The following is a 21,761-nucleotide window of genomic DNA, read 5'->3' on the forward strand; positions in this document are numbered from 1 at the left end:
TCTGAGTTCACTGTGAGCTTAAATGGATTGGGCGTAAAGGTGAGTATAAGTATTTTTGGTTAATTTTAATTAAAAAAGTCTGTGTCATTTTTTCAAATTAAGGACTTTATTCTGGGTTTTATTTTTTTGACAATTTGACTATGAGGTTTAATATTGGGGGCGTTGTACAGAGGCCTCTCCATTACTAAACCCTGGCTTGATGTCAGCTGCCAATAAACCTGACATCAACCCCAATACTATCATATCACTTGCCAACGCACATCTTATGGATACACCTTTTCTGGAGCAGCTGAGAGCTGATGGTTTTTAGTCCGGGCCCTTTCCTAGTCTATTAATATCAGCCCTCACCAGGCTGCCTACCTGTGCTGGCTGGTTATTAATTATATGGGGACCCTACTTCATTTTTTTGGGGGGGTCCCCCATTTTAATAACCAGTAAATGCTAAGTATACAGCTGTGAGCTGATATTAATAGCCTGGGAAGCTCCATGGGTATTAGCCCCTTCCCAGGCTGTAAACATCTGCCCCCAGCTGTCTGCTTTCCCTCTGCTGGTTAATAAAATTTCAGGAGATTCCACCCCATTTTTTCATAAAATAATTTATGTAGTAATAAAATACATGTACCATAAGCTACACAGGCAAAGCACTGATTATACACACGTGGTCAAAATTGTTGGTACCCCTCGTTTAATGACAGAAAAACCCACAATGGTCACGGAAATAACTTGAATCTGACAAAAGTAATAATAAATAAAAAATCTATGAAAATGAACAAATGAAAGTCAGACATTGCTTTTCAACCATGCTTCCATAGAATTAAAAAAAATAAAACTCATGAAATAGGCCTGGACAGCAATGATGGTACCCTTAACTTAATATTTTGTTGCACAACCTTTTGAGGCAATCACTGCAATCAAAGGATTCCTGTAACTGTCAATGAGACTTTTGCACCTCTCGACAGGTATTTTGGCCCACTCCTCAAGAGCAAACTGCTCCAGTTGTCTCTTGTTTGAAGGTTGCCTTTTCCAGACTGCATGTTTCAGCCCTTTCCAAAGGTTCTCAATATGATTTAGGTCAGGGCAGATACAAGGCCACTTTAGAATAGTCCAGCGTTTTCCTCTTAGCCATTCTTTGATGTTTTTAGCTGTGTGTTTTTGGTCATTATCCTGTTGCAAGACCCATGATCTGCGACTGAGACCAAGCTTTCTGACACTGGGCAGCACATTTCTCTCTAGAATCCCTTGATAGCCTTGAGATTTCATTGTACCCTGCCCAGATTCTAGACACCCTGTGCCAGATGCAGCAAAGCAGCCCCAGAACATAACAGAGCCTCCTCCATGTTTCACAGTAGGGACAGTGTTCTTTTCTTGATATACTTCATTTTTCCGTCTGTGAACATAGAGCTGATGTGCCTTGCCAAAAAGTTCCATTTTTGTCTCATCTGTCCATAGGGCATTCTCCCAGAAGCTTTGTGGCTTGTCAACATGTAGTTTTGGCAAATTCCAGTCTGGCTTGTTTATGATTTTTTTCAACAATGATGTTCTCCTTGGTCGTCTCCCATGAAGTCCACTTTGGCTCATACAACGAGGGATGGTGGGATCTGACAATGATGTTCCGTGAGCTTGAAGTTCACCTTTAATCTGTTTACAAGTTTTTCTGGGCTCTTCTGTTACGGTTCGTATTATCCGTCTCTTTGATTTGTCATCAATTTTCCTCCTGCGGCCACGTCCAGGGAGGTTGGCTACAGTCCTATGGAGCTTAAATTTCTGAATAATATGTGCAACTGTAGTCACAGGAACATGAAGCTGCTTGGAGGTGGTCTTATAACTTTTACCTTTAACATGTTTGTCTAGAATTTTCTTTTAATCTCCTGAGACAACCCTTTCCTTCTCTTCCTCTGGTCCTTGTTGAGTGTGACACACACCATGTCACCAAACAGCACAGTGAGTATCTGTAGCCCTATATACAGGCCCACTCACTGATTCCAAGACTGTAGACACCTGTGATGCTAGATAGTGGACGCACCGTGATTTAACATGTCCCTTTTGTCACATTATTTTCAAGGGTACAATCATTTTTGTCCAGGCCTATTTCATGAGTTTTATTTTTTTTTTTAATTCTGTAGAAGCATGGTTGAAAAGCAATGTCTGACTTTTATTTGTTCATTTTCATAGATTTTTCATTTATTATTACTTTTGTCAGATTCAAGTTATTTCTGTGACCATTTTGGGTTTTTCTGTCATTAAACGAGGGGTACCACCAATTTTGACCACGTGTGTATATCTCAATCACATATTTATATCTACTGTACCTATCTGTTCTGAATCAAAATCCACATAAAAACACCTCACACACTCTCTGAATACTTTCTTTTGATTAGCAATGAGAAAACTGCAAAATGTACATGATGCAGTTTTTTCCATTTGTTTTTTTCCCCCATTTGTTTTTTTTCAGCGTAGGCAAAGAAGTAACATGTTAACACTCGATTCGGTTCTCCGAATTTGATCACTCATTAATAAACAGTAAAAAATGCCTCACACACAAAAAAATTGTTTGTTTTATATGGTTTTTGGACATTAATTTTTCTAGCTGAAAAACCCACGTATAAAACTTTGTAAACAAATTCTTAGTGGTTTGTTCATACAGGGATTTCTGATGTCGATTTTTTTGGCTGTGCCATGCGTACTATAGTTGTTTCCCATTGAAGTAAAAAGAAAGCCTATTCAAAGAGTAGTTGACGCTTTTATATGTGAATTTTAGAGCTGAATCCCCTCGAAATGCAAAATGTCCTATACGACTACATGACAAGTGTGGACTGTATGTAATTATTGCCTCCTGTCACATCTTGTAATGTTATATCTTCCCTTCAGCTTTCCATCTCCAGGATACAGGTATACACATTGTCACTTCTGCTATATCTGCTAATGAACGCGAAGGCTGGGGCTACATGGGGGACATGTGTGAAGCGACACGGAAATCTCAGTATCACTTCTAATGATTTCCTGTGGTGTCACGTTGCGAACTCCTACGACTACGATAGTCGCAATTTGGATATTCTGTAACTGGTCGCAAGTCACTTGCAACTCATTTGCCAGAGACTTTAATACAAGTCACATTCAGGTGCAACTTAGTTGGGAATTGGCCTTTTCTATTACATCAAAATCACAGTTTTGAAATAGTCACCGACACGTTGCACAAATGTTTTTTGATGGGGCGACATGTCTGAGAATTGCTGTTGCTTGACATATTGCCATGTAGCCCAAACCTAGGACATACTGTAGTGTAGATGAGGCCAGACCCATAACCAGTTCATGTATCATGGTGCTCATGTTCATTAATCTCCATATAACCAACCTGCACATGACACCTAGGCCAGCTTCCCAAGTCTGAGTTTGACGATCCTGTAGATACGGCAGTGATCCAACCCGGCAATAGCAGTCTGTGCACAGTCCTTGTTCTGTCAGGTTCATGCAAATGTTTCTCATCTTTGTCCTCATCACATTAAACATAATAACTATGATAAGTTTATGCCACCATTTCCCCTTAATAAATGTCGCCAGCATGATACCTGTTTATTCATGGATATTTCAGCTTAGATCGGTGGAAGCTTGAACTTGTTTCTATGTAAAATTATAGAAATGCAAATGAATCATGAATCCCAAAATCAGACTTTCTGGATTCTCATCTTCCCCCGACAAACACCTGTCCAGGGCCTCCATATACAGTAGACTGTCGGCCAAATCCTTGCTTCCGACATTACTCTACTGTGTATGGAGGCTTTGGGCTTTAACCATTTAGTGACCGGGCCAATTTTTTTAAAATCTGACCAATGTCACTTTATGTAGTAATACAGGTGCTTCTCACAAAATTAGAATATCAAAAAGTTAATTTTTTTCAGTTCTTCAATACAAAAAGTGAAACTCGCATATTACATAGAGTCATTACAAGCAGAGTGATCTATTTCAAGTGTTTATTTCTGCTAATGTTGATGATTATGACTTACAGCCAATGAAAACCCAAAAGTTATTATCTCAGTATATTAGATTAATTAACAAAAAACACCTGCAAAGGCTTCCTTAGCGTTTAAAAAGGGCCCTTAGTCTGTTTCAGTAGTCTCCACTATCATGGGGAACACTGTTGACTTGATAATGTCCAGAAGGCAGTCAATGACACAGTCCACAAGGAGGGTAAGCTACAAAAGGTCATTGCTAAAGAAGCTGGCCGTTCACAGAGTGCTGTATCCAAGCATATTAATGGAAAGTTGAATGGAAGGAAAAAGTGTGGTAGAAAAAGGTTCACAAGCAACTGGGATAACCGCAGCCTTGAAAGGATTGTTAAGAAAAGGCCATTCAAAAATTTTTGGGATTCAAAAGGAGTGGACTGCTGCTGGAGTCATTACTTCAAGAACCACCACACACCACACACAGACTTATCCAGGACGTGAGCTACAAGTGTCGCATTCCTTGTGTCAAGCCATGCATGACCAATAGACAACGCCAGAAGCGTCTTACCTTTGCCAAGGAGAAAAACAACTGGACTGTTGCTGAGTGGTCCAAGGTGTTATTTTCAGATGAAAGTAAATTTTGCATTTCATTTGGAAATCAAGGTCCCAAAGTCTGGAGGAAGAGTGGAGAGGCCACAATCCAAGCTGCTTGAGGTCTAGCGTGACGTTTCCACAATCGGTGATTGTTTGGGGAGCCATGTCATCTGCTGGTGTAGATCCACTGTGTTTTATCAAGACCAAAGTCAGCACAGCCATCTACCAGATAATTTTATAGCACTTAATGCTTACCTCTGCTTTTTTACAAGCTTTTTGGAGGTGGAAATTTAATTCTCCAGAAGGACTTGGCCCCTGTCCACACGGCCAAAAGTACCAATACCTGGTTTAACAACAACAGTATCACTGGGCTTGATTGGCCAGCAAACTCACCTGACCTTAACCCCATAGAGAATCTATGGAGTGTTGTCAAGAGGAAGATGAGACACCAGACCCATCAATGCAGACGAGCTGAAGGCTGCTATTAAAGCAACCTGGGCTTCCATAACACCTCAGCAGTGCCACAGGCTGATCGCCTCCATGCCACGCCGCATGCATGTAGTGTTGTGAGTGTATTAACATGTTCATTTACTGCTGCTCTCTCTGTTGTCCAGCACCGTTCTCCCCTTCTCGGTGACGTCACCCCTCTTCAGAATCTCTGGGTCACTCTCTGTTCTGTGTGACCCGGAAGTGGCTTTTACAATGTCAGTGAGAACAAGGTTCTATAGGCTTTCATTATAAGGCCATGTTCACACATTCAGTATTTGGTCAGTATTTTACATCAGTAATTGTAAGCCAAGACCAGCAGTAGAACAATCAGAGGAAAAGTATAATAGAAACCCGTGCACCACTTCTGTATTATCACCCACTCCTGGTTTTGGCTTACAAATACTGAGGTAAAATACTGACCAAATATTGAACATGTGAATGTGGCCTAAGGCCCCCTTCACACATCCGTTTTTTATGTCCTTATGCCATCTGTTTTTTAAGGACCGAAAATGCAGACATACACACACCGATTGTATTCAATGGTGGTGCGCACTTGTCAGGTTCGTGTGAAAAACCCGCAGACTAGTCCTTTTTTTTCAACCACCACAAACTAATTGCTTGCCGCACACATGCACACTGATGACACACGGATGACATGTACCGGAATGAAAATGTGTCGGTGTGACATAAATTGAAAAAGTAAGAACAGGAAATGATGGATTCACCCATGTCCTTTTAATTAGAAGTCCTTTATTCCACTCACATGGACTTCATTCTTCTCGGCGAGCTGGTAAAAACAGCGGTTAAAGCAGGGGATAGGAGAAACAATGGGCTACGTCCGTTTCGCTGCATTTCTATTCCTACTTTTTGAATATATGCTATACTTTGAGCTGTGCACCACACAGACATATCCTATAAGAAGTTGTATATGGACGGCCATCCATACCAATATTTGCAGATCTTTACTCCTCTAAGTGGTACCAGTGTGACACGTACCGGAATCAAAAGCTCTGGCGTCTGGGAAAAACAGTACAGTTAGCACGGTTTCCAGGCGCTGGGTGCATTATCTACCTCTCGTCATTGTCGCCTGGTCTCTCTGCCATCAGCGAGACCAGGCGACGCTGATGGAAGTTGGAGTCAACACACGCTGTGTGTGTATATCATGTATTAAATAAATGATTTAAAAAGAAAACCGGCCTGGTGTCCCCCTTCATTTTCTTAACCAGCTAAGGGAAAGCTGACAGATGGGGGACTGATGTTAATATTCTGGGAAGTGGCCAATAGCCATCAGGGTTTCCAGGCTATTAATATCAGCTCACAGCTGTTTTCTTAGCCTTTACTGATTATGATAGGGGGGGGGACTCTAAAAAAAAAATGACATGCGGTCCCCCCTATATTTACTAACCAGGAAAGGCTAAACAGACAGCTGCAATCTGATATTAATAGCTTAGGAAGGGGTCATGGATATTGCCTCCCTCCCATACTAAGAACATCAGCCTTCAGCCACCCCATAAGTCACACATCCATTAGATGCGCCAATTCTGGCGCTTAGCCTTCGCTCTTCCCATTTGCCCTAGTTCGATTGCAAGAGGGATAATAGTTGTTGGGTTATTGTCAGCTGTTTTGATGTTCGCTGGCATCAAGCCCAGAGGTTAGTAATGGAGAGGTGTCTATGAGACACCCCCATTACTAACCCCATAGTCAAATTTAATAAAGACACATAGCAAAATCCTTTAATAAAAATAAACACTCCCCGACCCTCTTTTACCCATTTATTGACCAAAAAATAAAACTAATGCTCATTTTTCCGCCAATAATTCATTAATATCAAACTAAATCCAAAATGAAAGTACGGCACTACAGCACGAATCTAGATGATAAAACGTATTCCAGTAAAGACCGTCAAACTCCTAGGATCTTTGGAATGTGATATTTCATAAGTACTGCCACATGGATAGTGGCGCAATTGGGAATGCAATACTTACTGGAATTAATGAACTGCGGCTTCCATCGTGGCACTTACTGCTCATGAGGTCCTAATGGAACGGGCGGTATGTATTGGGAGCGTCCTACCATTGGCGTTCCTCCCTGAGGCTTGCAAAGGCCGACACACAGTTTTGACAAGTGGTGGACTCCGCGTCTACATCAGGACACATAGAAGCTCGTAGTCTATTCCAGGAGCAGGGCTCTGGCATATAAGTGACTCCAATAGGGTTCTATTGGCAATGAAATCTAACTCTACACACCTCACAAGTCGTAACTGAGGAAGGTCTGAGGGACCGAAACGTTTTGTTGATACATGATAAATATAAGGAGAACCCCACGTCATTTTTGGGGGTTGCTCCCCCCCTATAATAACCAGTAAAGTCTTAGCAAACAGTTGTGTCTTGCCATTAATAGCGTGAGAACCTTTATGGCTATCAGCCCCTTCTCAGAATATTAACATCAGCCCCCAGCTGTCTGCTTTCCCTCAGATGGTTAGGAAAATGAAGGGGGACCCCACGCCACTTTTTTATTATTATTTATTTTAACAATAAATACAAGTACAGAAAAATGAGCAGGCAAAGCATGGATCATAAATCACTCTGACATATTTCTATCTATGTTCCTCATTGCTATCTCTATCTTTGAACATCTTTAATACATAAAGCTCTTTAATTTCTATGCTGCATTTCATTTCATACGTGTCACACTGACAGCAACCTGACACGGACAGCACACCGATGTAACGCGGGTGCCACACATGTACAAATGGATGGCACACGGACATGGACCACAGATCTCACCAGTACTGGTTTTTCCAGTGCCAAAATCACCAGGACACGTGAAGGGGCCTAAAAGAGACTTCTGGCCCACGCATAAAACATAGAGTGAGCCTGCTAGTCGGAATTGCGGTGACGTCACTATGAAGTATGGCACTGCACACCGGAGAGAACAGCGCTAGGTGAGTATATTAACACACTGATACTACATTACAGGCATATACACACATTTAATTAAAAACAATATTTATGGGAGTGATTCTTTAAAGGGGCATTTTCATCTCCAAGATTCTATCCCAATATGTTTTAGGTGTAATAATAATAATATGAGCAAATGCCTCCAATTAGAAATGTGGCATAGTTTTTCTGATTTACTAGGTTTCTTTCCTCATGTGCAATCATTGCAGGACCTTAGGTATCCATAGTTACGACCATTGATATAGTGACTGTTAGCTAGTTGCTAGTGGCCGTAACCATGGATACCTAAGGTCCCTGCAAAGTCTGCACATGAGAAAAGAGACAGAATCAGAAAAACTATACTACACTTGTAATTGGAGGTATTTGCTAATATTATTATTATTACACTTACTCCATATTGGGATAGGATCTTGGAGATGGGGATACCTCTTTAAGTCATCATTAAGAATTTGTAGCACAAAGCCATTCTCTTCTACTGACATCTTATACAAGTTTTTACTCCATGAATAAACATTACTAATAAAGAACTAAATCATGAAGTCATTTTGGTGTTCCCATTTTCCTTTTCTTCAGATCAGACCACTTGTTATGTTCTTGGCACCCTGTCCGCTCTGTTTATGGCAGGTTTTTGCCTGATGGCATGGATACTTCTCTCCCTTCACCAAAACTAGATTCTATACCTCACTTAGCATACATTAAACAGCTGAAGAGTTTATGTTGTATATTTCATTATTTTTCTTCATATACCAGAAGACAGTGGCCGACCGATAGTGCTCGGATGATGACTCCTATGTGAGCAGAATGTATATCTTACAGGGACCTGGCGACAGATCTTCTCAGAATGATACCTGACAATGATCTCTTCCTAGTCAAGCTGTGCGCGTTTTACCCAGGATGCAGTGCGGAGATTAATGACCTGCATAGCAAAGTACGTTCCACAATCCTGTGACTGCTATTTTCCGATGGGTACCATACTTGATGAACGTGATTCACTACATACAAGTCTGTATATTATTGAGGATGTCTCACATGGGTATTGGATTTCTACAAATTGACTGTCTCCATGTGCAGATCCATCTGCCGGACTAGTGGGTGCTGCTATTTTCTCTTTCCACATCGATCTGAGATCCGTGTCCATGTGCACTAGTCAGAAAAAATCAACCACACTTTCATAAAGACTTAAGCAATTTTATAATGCTGACATTTTATTTGTACATACAGCAAAACAGCGCGGTGTTGGGTATAGCGACATATGCGACCAGAGCGCACACTGCACTGTTCTCAAGGATCCCATACCTATCTCTGGACACTGACTATTTCAGAATGGCCTTGGATGGGTTGAAACATCAACGTCTTCGATACCAGTCACATATATCGCTATACCCAACACCGCGCTGTTTTGCTGTATGTACAGTAGTAACAATCTTGCAGGTATGATAGCTGTTATGTTTCGCTATTTTACCTGTACGATTATTACTTTGTTTCTCTTAGGCTACATTCACACAACTGTATGTCCACAAAAAAAAAACTGACCACACACAGACAGCATTAGGACCAATGTTATTCAATAGGGTTGTTCAGATCAGATTTTTTTTTACACAGACTGAATGTCCACGCGAGAAAATTGCAGCATGCTCTATTCTCTTCCATATTATCTCCTATTGGGATTCCAATTTGGATCATCCATATTGCATCTGATTCTTACAGATAAATTGCAATTAATATTAAAAATAGTTTTTGCCACTCCGGTTCTCTTCTGGGTCATGTGACGGCTATTCCGACCCACCTGATCACCCGGGGGTTTATGTGTGAGCCGGAAGTCGCTTTTACAACACAAGTCTATGGAGCCTTGATTGGATTCTCAATAGACTTGCCTGGTCAAAGGAACATCTGCAGCGGTGAGGTGTAATTGCTGTCACATGACCTGGAAGAGGACCAGAGCAGCGCTGCAGCCTCAGTAGATGGTAATTGGTGATTATATTAGCACACATACACTGCCCTACAAATAAGTTTACACAGGTATAGCCAATAAAAAATTTTAATAGGAGTGCTTCTTTAAAGGGGTTGTCCAGAACTTTAACATTGATGACACCACCACCGATCAGCTGTTACTGGTGTCGGCCAGAACTGCTCAGTTACAGGGCTGCACGGCCCAACTCTGTCCACTGTATAGTGGCCGGGTACGGCACATCCACCCCTTATTCAAATCAAAAGGGGACAGATGTGCAGCTGTGCTGTGCAGCGTGGTAACTGAGCAGTGCCGCCTCTGCAATTGAAGAACAGAAGTAAAATTTGACAAATGGCGTGTTATGTGACGTGTATGATTACAGTAAATACAGGTTTTTATGTTGTTGGACAACCCCTTTAAGAGGTCCACCTTATGTGACATTTTGGCTCTTTCTCAAGCAATATTCCTGCTGCTCTTCTGTGTATTCAGTGTAACCTGCCAAGTACCGAAGAATGCGCACAACTTGCCGAGAACTGTCATGGAGATGGAGACATCTTTCAAGCTGTTAAATATTATCTGCTAAGTTCAGAACCTGAAAAGGCGCTGCCGGTTGGGATCGATTATGTAAAAGGTACCAAATAATTGCTACTGTAATATTAGCTAGTATCAGTAGATGTCACGGCTGTTTCTGGTGCAATGGCAAATAATAGAAGCTGCTCATCATGTGTCCTCCCATTGGGTGAAGGGTTTATATCTGCGGGCAGAAGCAGGGACAGCATATACTTTGTGCAGTATTTTAGGCTTTGACCATGACCGTCATACACGTCAGCTAGTCATGGTGGCCTGAGAATGCTCAGTGACTTGGGGGCATGTCCTGTGCAGTTTACATGGTTATTCTACATGTCAAAGTTCTAAGGTATGAAAGTGCTTCTCTGCATGTGCTTTGTGCAGGATGAAAGGAGCGTTTCTACACTGACTCATCTGTGTGTTCTGCTCCATTTTCTATAGAACAAATCAGCACTTGTGAGTGGACCTTGGATTCCATATGTCCAATCCTTGATCTTCTCAGTTACATTAGGACGGAGCGATTAGTGCTACATAAATGTAGTGAGTGAGTATTCATTCCCCATCCTGTACGTCTCGGTATGTTCCGCTGCTTTACAGTCACCTATTGCACGTAGACCCCCCCACCTATATACAATCTAATTAGTATGGGGGGCCTCCTGCCCTTCCCTGACAAGTGATGCCCGATGTGTCCGATTCCAGATTGCCACTCTTTTTGTTCTCAGCAAAATGAGTCATTACACACAGGAGCTTGTCTCATAGAGAACACAGGTGGGCTTGTCCAAGCAAGCGCTCCAGTATATGGGGCAGAGATAGCAGTCGGCTGAACAATCATTTGGCCGATAGCGATTTTTGGGAGCGAACTTACTATTGTCACTGTAGGGGTTTGAACATGGGAGGAGATGACTATTATGGCCTGAATCCTATCACTGTTAAGATAAAATCAACTCGCTGAACATAGCTAGCAACCCAATTATAAAAAAAAAAAGATGCTATACAGATGAAAAACTGATCTCGATAATATATAAAGACATTTCTGATTCAGATAAGGCTAAGTTCACATTAGCGTTTGATTCCGCAGCGTGGAACGCACCGAACGCAAGAAAATGCAACATGTTGCGTTCGGCGGGCACGTCAAAATATAGGTACACAAGACACATGCGGAAGTAGGCGGAGCTTAAGGAAAGAAGTGCGCAGCGCCACGCTGCGGACTCTAACGTTAATGTGAGCCCGGCCTAAGTCAGTGGTCCACTATTTTCTTTATCCTGTCACATAAAAAGGTACTTTTAACCTCCAGATATAGGGTTAATCTGCAGGTTAGTAGCGTTCTAAAGCTGCCCAACTCCTGCACTTAGACACCTGCTGCCAAGAGGAAATTAATTTTTTTCTTCCAGGCAGTGTTCGCCATTCAGGCACAGGAATGGTGCCGACATGGTTCAGTCACCTCTCTGTGAATAGTGACCAGCGGCTGAAACCACTTTCCAGGCCCTGACTGACATCCAACCCTAATGCTGGGTAGGCTTTCAGTCAGAGCAAGGGGCGCGGTTACAGCCGCCTCTCTCTATACACAGAGTGATGACTGAAACCACACCAGTGCCAGCCTCATGACTTAAACCCAAACCCTGCCTGGAGGAATAAAGTTAATTTCCTCACGGCAGCGGGGCTCTTAGGTTGTGAATGCTATTAACCTGCAGATTTACCCCATAGCTACAGGTTAATAGCGTTTTTTCACGCGACAGGTTCTTTTTAAGCATGGAAATGTATGAGTACATTACCATCTAGGCGTGCCCCTACACAGTCTGAAACTGCCCAATCATTACTGGCAGCCAGACTATGTAGGCACGTATGTTTCCAGGAAGAATAGCTGAGAAATTGCACAAATTATTTTCTCACTTATTCATCCTAAAAAGATTACGGTAATTAAAACTGTAATTTTTGGAAAGAATTGCAAATTACTGTTACTAAAACTGACACCGGGTGAGCTGAGATAAAGCAGGTATAGAGCAGAAAAAGCAATACATGGTCAATTATCTCTTCCTTTCTTATGATATATTTTTACAATTGGTCACATATTCTATTATTTTCTGTGAATATTTATTGTATCTTTACCCTGCAGGTTCCGCAATGAGCTGCTCATATTGTGTGGATACATTGGGGCGTTACTAGCCATTAGAAGGCACTATACAAGCATTGTTCCTGCACTTTATGAATATACCAGGTAAGAGCCTTCTGTTAGTGGCACAAGAAAATGACACATAATAAGAATATACACCATAAACACTGTCCTCTATAGAGAGCATCAATTGAATACAGTGTGATAAAATTTAAGGCTTGTAGAATAACGTGCTGCACCATTCATGTTACAGATGGGCACATGTAGTCACACAAGTCATCTTCTGTCATGTGAAAAAGTGATCCTAATTAAAAACACAGTTCTCCATTATTATTTAGAAACAAGACCAGCGGAATTGGCATAAAGGGTTGTTAAGGAGGACCTTTCACCAGTTTAAATTGGCAATATCATAGAATAGTGGATGCAGAGCTGAATAAAACATATTTTATTTTTGTAATTCCTCTTCTCCGTAACAGGGATATTAGCTTGTAAAGTTTAGATTCTAATTTATCCTTCAACTAATGGTGCCAGAGATTCATTTATGGGGTCATTGACTTTTTCCCCTGCATGACATTAACCAATCATAAGCAGGAGGCGTCAAATGGGAAAAAGAGAACAGAGAACCATAGAACAGGCTTTCTGGTGTGTAGCACAAGTGATAACACACAGCCGTGGTCTCCTCACTGATCTCACTGTCGGCATTTACTGTGAGTACAGATGGAGGAGGGGAGTATACATGAGCTGTTTGTCATTACAAACACTCTCCATCTGCAGTTTTCACCCCACAACAGTCAGTGGGAGGGGAGTGGTTATTAAACAAAGCAGAGCTGACAGTGCAGTGGGAAGAGCACTGCAGCTTTAGAGATGTTTGTTATGGCACATAGCTCTGCTTTACTCCCCTACCCCTTTTGTATTTACCGAAGATGTCAGCAGTGAAGAGAGCAGAGATATGGTGTCATTACATGTCTTACTTGTTGCGATTTTGCCTATCGGTGTGGCACTACTCTGTGATTGGGCTGCATAACAGTCAATCTAGAGTAGGGGCATGCTGATGTGTCAGCACGGTGATAGACAGCTCAGCTGTCCAATCAGGAGCAGGGAAGTTCTCAGCTGTTAGTGTCTTGAGTGACAGTTTAGTTATTCAATCAGGGAGTGGCGGGACTTCCTCCATGTGTTTCCTGTCTGAGTAATTAATTTGCTATTTAGCCAGCTCTCTGCTTTAGATTTCTGCCAATTGTAGCTTTGCTCAAGTGGTGTGTGTTTGCGCTGTGCTCCTAGTCTTGTATTCTGATCTTTGTTGCTCAATCCTGTTTTTTCTTGACCATCCGTTTACCTAACCCTTTTTCCGTGATCCGCTGCCTTTTTGAAATTCTGACTTGGGACTGTGACCTGACTTCACCTTTGTCTCACCCCTCGGTCTATGATGTACCCTCCTGGCTTTTGACGTCAGACCTTGACTACCCAGCCTTACGGCTTGTCCGTGACAAGTGACTAGTCACTATACCACACAGAAAAATCCTGTTCTGACATCCTCTGGGGGGGGAGGGATTTCCCCCTCATGACGCCCCCTGCTTATATTTGGTCTGCATCATGAAGGGGAAAAAGAACACAACCCATTTGTTGAAGAGGAAATTAGAATTTAAACTTTACAAGATTATATCTCCAAAACTGAGATGAGAAATTTAAAAACTATAGTAGATGTGACCGGTTTAACATGCTAAACCTGGTGAACGGTCCTCTTTAACAGTTGAATATTACCATTTTAGCACCATTACATAATAAATGATTAAATCTTCCTTTTCCAATTGAATGCCGCATTCCCTGTTCCCCAGATAAGCACTAAGCTCCCGTCGGTTGCTGGGACCAGAATTATCTGAGTAAACTATAGATCTACATCTCTATACATGGGATTGGGAGATAGTAGTAAATGCAGTACAATGGACAGCCGATAGCTATAAACATCTGTTTTATAATGAAGAAAAAAATGTAGACATATTTAAATAAAAAACATTGCATTTATGGGTGTTTACGGCTTTAAAATTGTCTTCTAAAATCTTTTAATAAAAGTATACTCTGGAAGATTCTTATACTATGTGATTGACCCCCATTGATGTCTAGGATGAAGAAGCCCTCATCATCGTGCCCCCTTGTGTTGTAGCTCAGACATCTTTGGATCTCAGTGGCCAACCAAAGAGTCTCCACTGAAATTAGACTGATCATTCCAGTTATGAGTCAAGGCCCTAGCACAGAACCCAGAAATACATGTCACCAAGGGTCCCCACTCCCAAAGCATCCCTCTATGAGAGGAACGTTTCAGGGTGTAGTGTGGTGGTTATGTACCTTTGGCCCGTACACCACCCACATATTCCAATGCTCGCTCTTCCTTTGCTGTCTCTACCTGGACTCACCACTTTATATTGTACTGTGCAGCATTGCATGACTCGGGTGGTTATTGCTTATTGGTGAACCTGCTCCTTGTGCAGAAGATATAACCGCACTTTCATCTTCCCACTTTGCAGTCAGCTTCTAAAGCGTCGGGAAGTATCTGTTCCTTTGCAGATTGAGCAGCTCTCGGTGGAGTTGGATGCGTGGAGAGCATTTACAGTATCAACCAGCAAGTAAGGACCAACATTCAGGAGACATTATAACGCTCATTGTATAGAAGTATGTTAATTTTTTGGCAGGATATAGGGATAGGGTGAGAGATGGATGGGTGACAACAGGTGAATTTGTATTTTGTCTCCTATAGTTTCCATACTGTCTTAGTTGCAGTAGAATATACAGGATACCTGACCTTCTCTACAACTGACTGCAGTTACATGTAACTTTCATTATTTTCTATTAAAAGGAATCTGTCACCAAGTTGTAGCTATCTTGTAGTAATCTTGAGAGCAGCCTGATGTAAGAGCATAGACCCGGATTCCAGCAATGTGTCACTAAGTGAGCTGCTAGCAGCAGTTTTGATACAATCGGTGTTTTCTTTGCTGCAGATCTACCCGTTCTCTAATGCTGAGCTCTGTATAACCCCGCCCACATCACTGATTTGCTGCTTTTTATGTATATTTTGCATTGGCAGAAAGCTTCCAATCAGTGGTGGGGGTGGGGTTTCATGGGCACGAGACAACTAGTCCTGTATTGATAATCTCCTGCTGATAAAACTTTGATTTTATAAAAACTACAAATATCAGTCCAGTAAGTGGCACATCGATGAAATCAGATTCTCTGTCCCTACATCAAGCTGCTCTCAGATTAAATAGAAAAACCCTGCTGACTTATTCCCTCTAAAAGCATGCAAGAAAAAGGTGGCACAATATCTTTGTATTAGTGTCCCATTGTGTTCTTTTCATGTAGCCAAGCTTTTATTACCATATCTTACTGGGACATAGCATATGTTCTTTTACTATATTTGCTTGACATATTGGCAGTAGTGATGAGAGAGCGTGCGTGGATAAGGTGTTATCAGCACAAAAATGGATAGAGAGGACCACTCCAAAAGAGAGCACACTGCTATATAATTATGTATAAAGAGGCAAAACTTTTATTGATACAAAAATATAAAAACACTTAAATACATGTATACAACAACATCCCCAGTGCAATTGCCAAAATACAAAAAGGTCATGATATATATAGTAAAGATACAAAGATAATATGCATAGTCATAATGACAAAACGACCTAGAATATAGAAAATACCATAAACCCACACCCCGGGAAGGTATAGAACCGATGGGCAATAACCACCGATAAGACCAACCATGAAGCAACACTCCCTAAGGCAAATATACCCAAAATACCTGTATGCAGACGCAAGATTACACTGTCAGTGGTCACAAGACAGCAGCATAGAGGACAGCAAAGAGAGGTACCGGTAAGTATTGCAACAGAGGCCAAGGCACATGAAACAGGAGGTACTGGATGAAAAATAGTGCCTACATCCACTACCGCAGCCTAGAAAAGGTAAAAATCAGCGGAATAGCCATATATCACAGCTGAAATAAAGGTGCTGCAGCCAGGGGAAGGTAAGGTCAGGCAGAGAGCAGCGTGGGGAGAAGCCCAACGCGTGTCGCCGTTGCAAGGACGGCTTCGTCAGGGGAAGATGTAGATAGAATGATCAATAGCAGTTTATATACCTTTTGGTATGATCAGGTGCAGGAGCGAGGCAAGCCAGGAACTGGAAGAGGAAGTGACACAGCATGAGGGCAAGGAGCCGTGCAGGCAGACGTCTCTGCCCATAGTACACACTAGTGCGGAAGTGCACACATGTGCAGAAGGAGTTCAGCACAGTGCATTATGAACCAAGAGGGAATGTAATGCCCCAATGAAAGAGGAAAAGTATATGCAGGATGTAACGTATAGCAGTGTGGGATACCACTGCAGGGCATACATAGTGAGAAGGGAGGAGTCACAAACATACAGAAATGCTAGACAGTGATAATGATGATGACAATGGACATAAAACATTATGGTTGGTTAATAGGGAGGTGCAAAGACACAAGAGGGTAGGGATAAACAATGGTTGAGCTGGATACTGGGAGTGTCCCACAAATGTGTGGACACTACTAGGAATCTGTAAAAAGGAAAATAAAATAAATACATAAAAAAAAATAAAAATAAATACTTGAATAAAGTAAAACTAAAATGATTCCGATACTAATAGTACCTTGTTATGATATAGATTTATTGGATATTGTAAATGTGCATAATACCATGTATAAATATATTGCCAAGGAAGTGCACAAAGGAGTATCCCCACCTGCTGAAAAAAAGGGCAATATATGTAGCAAAGAAGAACGCAGGTTCTCTGTGAGGCTAGAGGAAAAAGTGGGGATGACTATATAACCAGTACGCACCAAGGGTGTTAAAAAGTAAAAATACCCCATGGTGAGAAAAAAAAAAAAAAAAGGGGGAATACAAACCAACCCAAGTATAGGTAAATGGAGAAACCAAACGTACATGGGAGGTAATGGAACATGGTTCCCACAATAATCGGTGCCAGCGAACAGCCTACAGCCATGTATAATGCAATTTGAATAGCATACAGGTATGATACACAGGACAGAGGCATGTGCGTGCATATAGAAGCACAGGTCCCAGACATATATATATAAAAGTAGGCAAGGTTCCCAATTCCCCAAATGAGATCCAAAAGTCCATGTGGGTACTAACGACATGATATTGTTGCTCCTCAAATGCCAGAACAGAGGTCCAGTCGATGTAATAATAGGAACACACGTAGTGCTTGTTAGAGAATATACCATGATCAAGACAAGTCCCAAGTTTCCTGGATGTGTATGACGCTGGAACGTATCCCTTGAATATATTGTAATTAGTGGAAATGTCATCAGTATCCAGCGGCACTGTCAGCTGATATTGTAGAGGCCCTGGATCCTGTGGTGCTCACCATGCAGCATGGACTTGAAGGCGAATATGGCTTTAAAGACAAACGTGCGCAGCCTGAAAAGAACATATGGCCAAGTTAGTAAAAAAGAAGAGAAATAGCAGGGTCAAAAACAGTCAGCCGAGGAACCCTGTGAAGAGAAGATCCTCATTAATGCCGATGGTGCTGTGGATTGAAGTTCAAAAATCCATCGGGCTTCCGACTGTAAAAGTTTGTTCTCAAGCGATCCACCCCTCCCTGAACCTCTGATGTGCTGAAGACCCACTATACGAGTGCCCGTGCACTTGCCAGCATGCTGTGATAAATAATGGGAGGCCACCGTAGTGAGGACCTTGCCCTTGTGAGAGTCCAAGGATGCGGTATTGATGGTGGACAGATGTTTTTGTATACGTCGACGTAACTCCTGGGACGTCTGACCCACGTATACGAGCGGGCAAGGGCAGATAATTGCATAGACCACGTTGGTGGTCTTGCAATTAATGTAGGCCCTTAGGATATGCATGGTCTGGTCAGTAGGGTTAGAAAACTTGTCCCTGACAGGATGCATGTAGGGACAGACGTTGCAGCTGCCACAGGGAAAGGATCCCCTCAATGAAATGCCCCTATTCAGTTTAATGGTAGGCCTGGTGTAGTGGCTTCTTGTGAGAATATCCCGCAAGTTAGGTGCTCTTCTGGCTGTAATGAGCGGCCGCTCACTGACAATCTGGGAAGTGAGTAAGTCCGTTGTAAGCACCCCCCAGTGTCTTTGCAAGATCTGTCTTACCTGGGCCCAGTGAGTGTGATATCCAGTGATGAAACGGACGTGTTTGTCCGGGGGCTTCTTTCTGGGTTCCAATAGGGAAACTTGCGATTCAAGATTCGCCCTCTGATAGGCCTGAGAGATACATCTTTTGGGATATGTCCTCTTCCTGAATCTTGAGGTAAGATCACTTGCTTCATTCCGAAAATCTTCATCTAGCGTACAGTTCCTCCTAGTTCTTAAGAACTGTCCCACAGGAACGCCCCTTCTGGTATGAAATGGATGAAAGCTACGATATTCAAGCAAGCTGTTCGCAGCTGTAGGCTTGCGATACAAACAGGTGGATAGGACACCATCACGGGAGAATGTTGTATCCATTGTTTGTTGAGTGAGTCTATAAAGGCTCCAACCTCTTCTTGGGATCCAGACCAAATGAAAAAAATATCGTCGATGTATCTGAACCAACAACGTACCTTAGATTTGTACCACACGGTATTGTAGACCAGGGTGGACTCTCACCACCCTAAAAAAAGATTAGCCAGAGCCGGGGCACAGCGGGCCCCCATTGCCACACCAGAGACTTGAAGGAAGAACGTCCTGTCAAAAACAAAAAAATGATGCTTAAGAATAAAGTCCAGCAGGTCCACAATAAAGGAATCATGCATCCTGTCAGAATTGCGCTGTAGATCCAGAAAAAACAATGCCGCCTGTAAGCCATGGTCACGGTCGATATTTGGGTATAGTGACTCGACGTCACAGGTTACCATGAGTTCGCCAGGGGACAAGTTGACCCCCTGCAGAGAGGTAATGAAATGCGACGAGTCCCTGATGTACGAAGGGAGCTCCAATACCAAAGGCTGTAAGAAAAAGTCGATGTATGTACAGGCCTTTTCGCATAAACTCCCTATGCTGGATACAATTGGACGTCCAGGTGGTTTGTGGACGTCCTTGTGGACCTTGGGCAACATATAGAATGTTGACACCACAGGATTTTTGACCCAAATGAAGTCCCGCTCACCTGAATTAATGATGCCAAAGTCCAAGGCCCTGTCAATGAGTGTTCTGAGTTTGATGGAATATACACCAGTAGGATCCGATGGAAGCCTACGATAAAATTTAGAGTTATCCAACTGTCTGTGGGCTTCCTCCAAATACATATCATGGGGCCAAAGGACGATGTTGCCACCTTTATCTGCTTCCCGTATAATGAACTCTTGGTTAGATTTTAAACTCGTCAATGCCCGTCTTTCAGCCAATGTTAAATTCGAGGTGGTGGGAGGTCTGGTGGAAAGTGCCTCAATGTCCCTTTTAGTCATCTCGAAAAAAATCCGTACTGCCGGAACAATAGAAAATGGAGGCGATACACGGGACTTGGATAAGGTGTTATCAGAGCACCCTCGTGTGCTAATAGAGTGTCTTCGGCGTGCTCGAATACTATGTTTGAGTCGCTGTGGCTGCATGTCTCACAATTCCTGCATGTGTTGCAGCTGTTGAACAGCGAGACATGAAGCCACGACGACTCGAACATAGTATTCCCTGAGCTTGGGGGTGAAAATGCCTTGTGCCGTGCAGTGTTACCATAGCACACCTATGAGTATTTCCTGAGCTTCGGTGTACTATGGAAACACTGCTTGGCACAAGTCACTTTACATCCATCAGTAATCAGTAGACGAGATGATATTTAATGTAATGTATATAGAAGTGTTATAACAGATAATAATATTGATCAGAAGAGACCTAGGCAATATCTCTTCGTGCCAAACCTAAGCCATCAATCCACTTCTCAAACTTAGTAATGGGGTTTCTCTTCAAATAAATACCGCTCTCCAAGTTCACTAACCAATTAATTGTATTTATGAATTCTGGGATTGTGTGTCTGATATGTGGTATTGGGCTAATAATTTCTTGGCCATAAATGGCATATCGGACACCACAGTCTTGCCGTGGCCATCCACACATAAATCCTCAATGTGCCCCAGTACACATACAAAGGGATATGATCATTATTGTCTGAATATAGCCTATTAATATAATTTCTAGTACACCATTCCAAAACGAGTCCAGATTGAAGCAGGACCACTTCATATATAGCAGGTTAGCTGAGTGCATCTTACATCTTGCATATAAAGGATTTAATCCAAGCCCTATATCAAATAGAAATTAAGGAGTTCTGTATGCCTGGGGCACCACATGTACATTAGGGGCAGTTGTGGAACTCTTTCCAAAATTTCTTTCCAATGTCCTTCTTCTATGGGATCAATCACATTTTTCGTTTGAATGAATCTGATATTTAACTAAAACCAGGTCTAGAAGAGCACTATATAGCAGACCAGACTACCGGAGCCTTGTGAGGAAGCTATGCTCTGTAATATCAGGTTCTTGGGCACACAGCCATCAATAATGAGCCCCTCGCTCTGATATGCATGAAATCTCCCATTAAGATATGGAAACACGTCTTCATCCCCTTTAACTGCAGCATTAGAACCCCTTCAATTGATGTAACAGAAAGAGCCACTGGGTTTCCCATAGTGAAGTAAATTGTATGATCCCATGCGGGCCCTGCAATTCTGTCACTGTCCACCAAAACCCGTGTATTAGTAGTAGAGTTAGTTTTGCCAGAACAGGCTGTAAACCTGTATGCTTCCACTGCAGTGCATAAACTAGATGATTAGTAGGCATTGTGCACCCCAACCCCCAGGATCATCCCAACAACAAATATGTTGGAGATGAACTAATCTCATAAACCCATGAGTTTAGAACTACCAAACCATCCGCACTTTTGTCTTTGTAAAGTTTCCAGCTTTATCCATGGAGTCTGCTTTCCAATATCAGTTCCCTGAACAGTTAATTTTATATAAAATATAGTTGGGGTATCCAAATTGGGTAGGTATGCAAAATATGTAGCTGCAGAGGCATCCAAATCTAGCATAGTGTGACACATTGTCTCCAATTAATCACCAAACCTGAATATTCCCCAAATCTCTCAACTGTCTCCATCACTAAGGCTACTTTC

General features: G+C 42.2%; 1 protein-coding gene across 14 annotated transcripts in view; it reads left to right on the forward strand.

Moving 5' to 3' along the window:
• WDR17 (WD repeat domain 17) overlaps positions 1-21,761 on the forward strand; it is a 158,934-nt gene that overhangs the window by 121,702 nt on the left and 15,471 nt on the right. For 8 of the 14 annotated variants that reach the window (XR_013220017.1, XM_077279529.1, XM_077279528.1 and 5 more), the window contains 6 exons: positions 2,869-2,889; positions 8,801-8,912; positions 10,422-10,563; positions 10,941-11,043; positions 12,613-12,714; positions 15,129-15,227. Coding sequence is in view for 12 of the 14 variants with exons in the window: in XM_077279529.1 (XP_077135644.1) it covers positions 2,869-2,889; positions 8,801-8,912; positions 10,422-10,563; positions 10,941-11,043; positions 12,613-12,714; positions 15,129-15,227 (579 nt within the window). In the remaining 2 variants the exon portion in view is untranslated. Of the gene's footprint in view, positions 1-2,868; positions 2,890-8,800; positions 8,913-10,421; positions 10,564-10,940; positions 11,044-12,612; positions 12,715-15,128; positions 15,228-21,761 lie in introns of those variants that run through there. The other 6 variants (XM_077279534.1, XM_077279535.1, XM_077279537.1 and 3 more) reach the window with 2 other exon arrangements.

This window comes from Ranitomeya variabilis, chromosome 1, assembly GCF_051348905.1.
Source record: "Ranitomeya variabilis isolate aRanVar5 chromosome 1, aRanVar5.hap1, whole genome shotgun sequence".
Lineage (NCBI taxonomy): Eukaryota > Metazoa > Chordata > Amphibia > Anura > Dendrobatidae > Ranitomeya > Ranitomeya variabilis.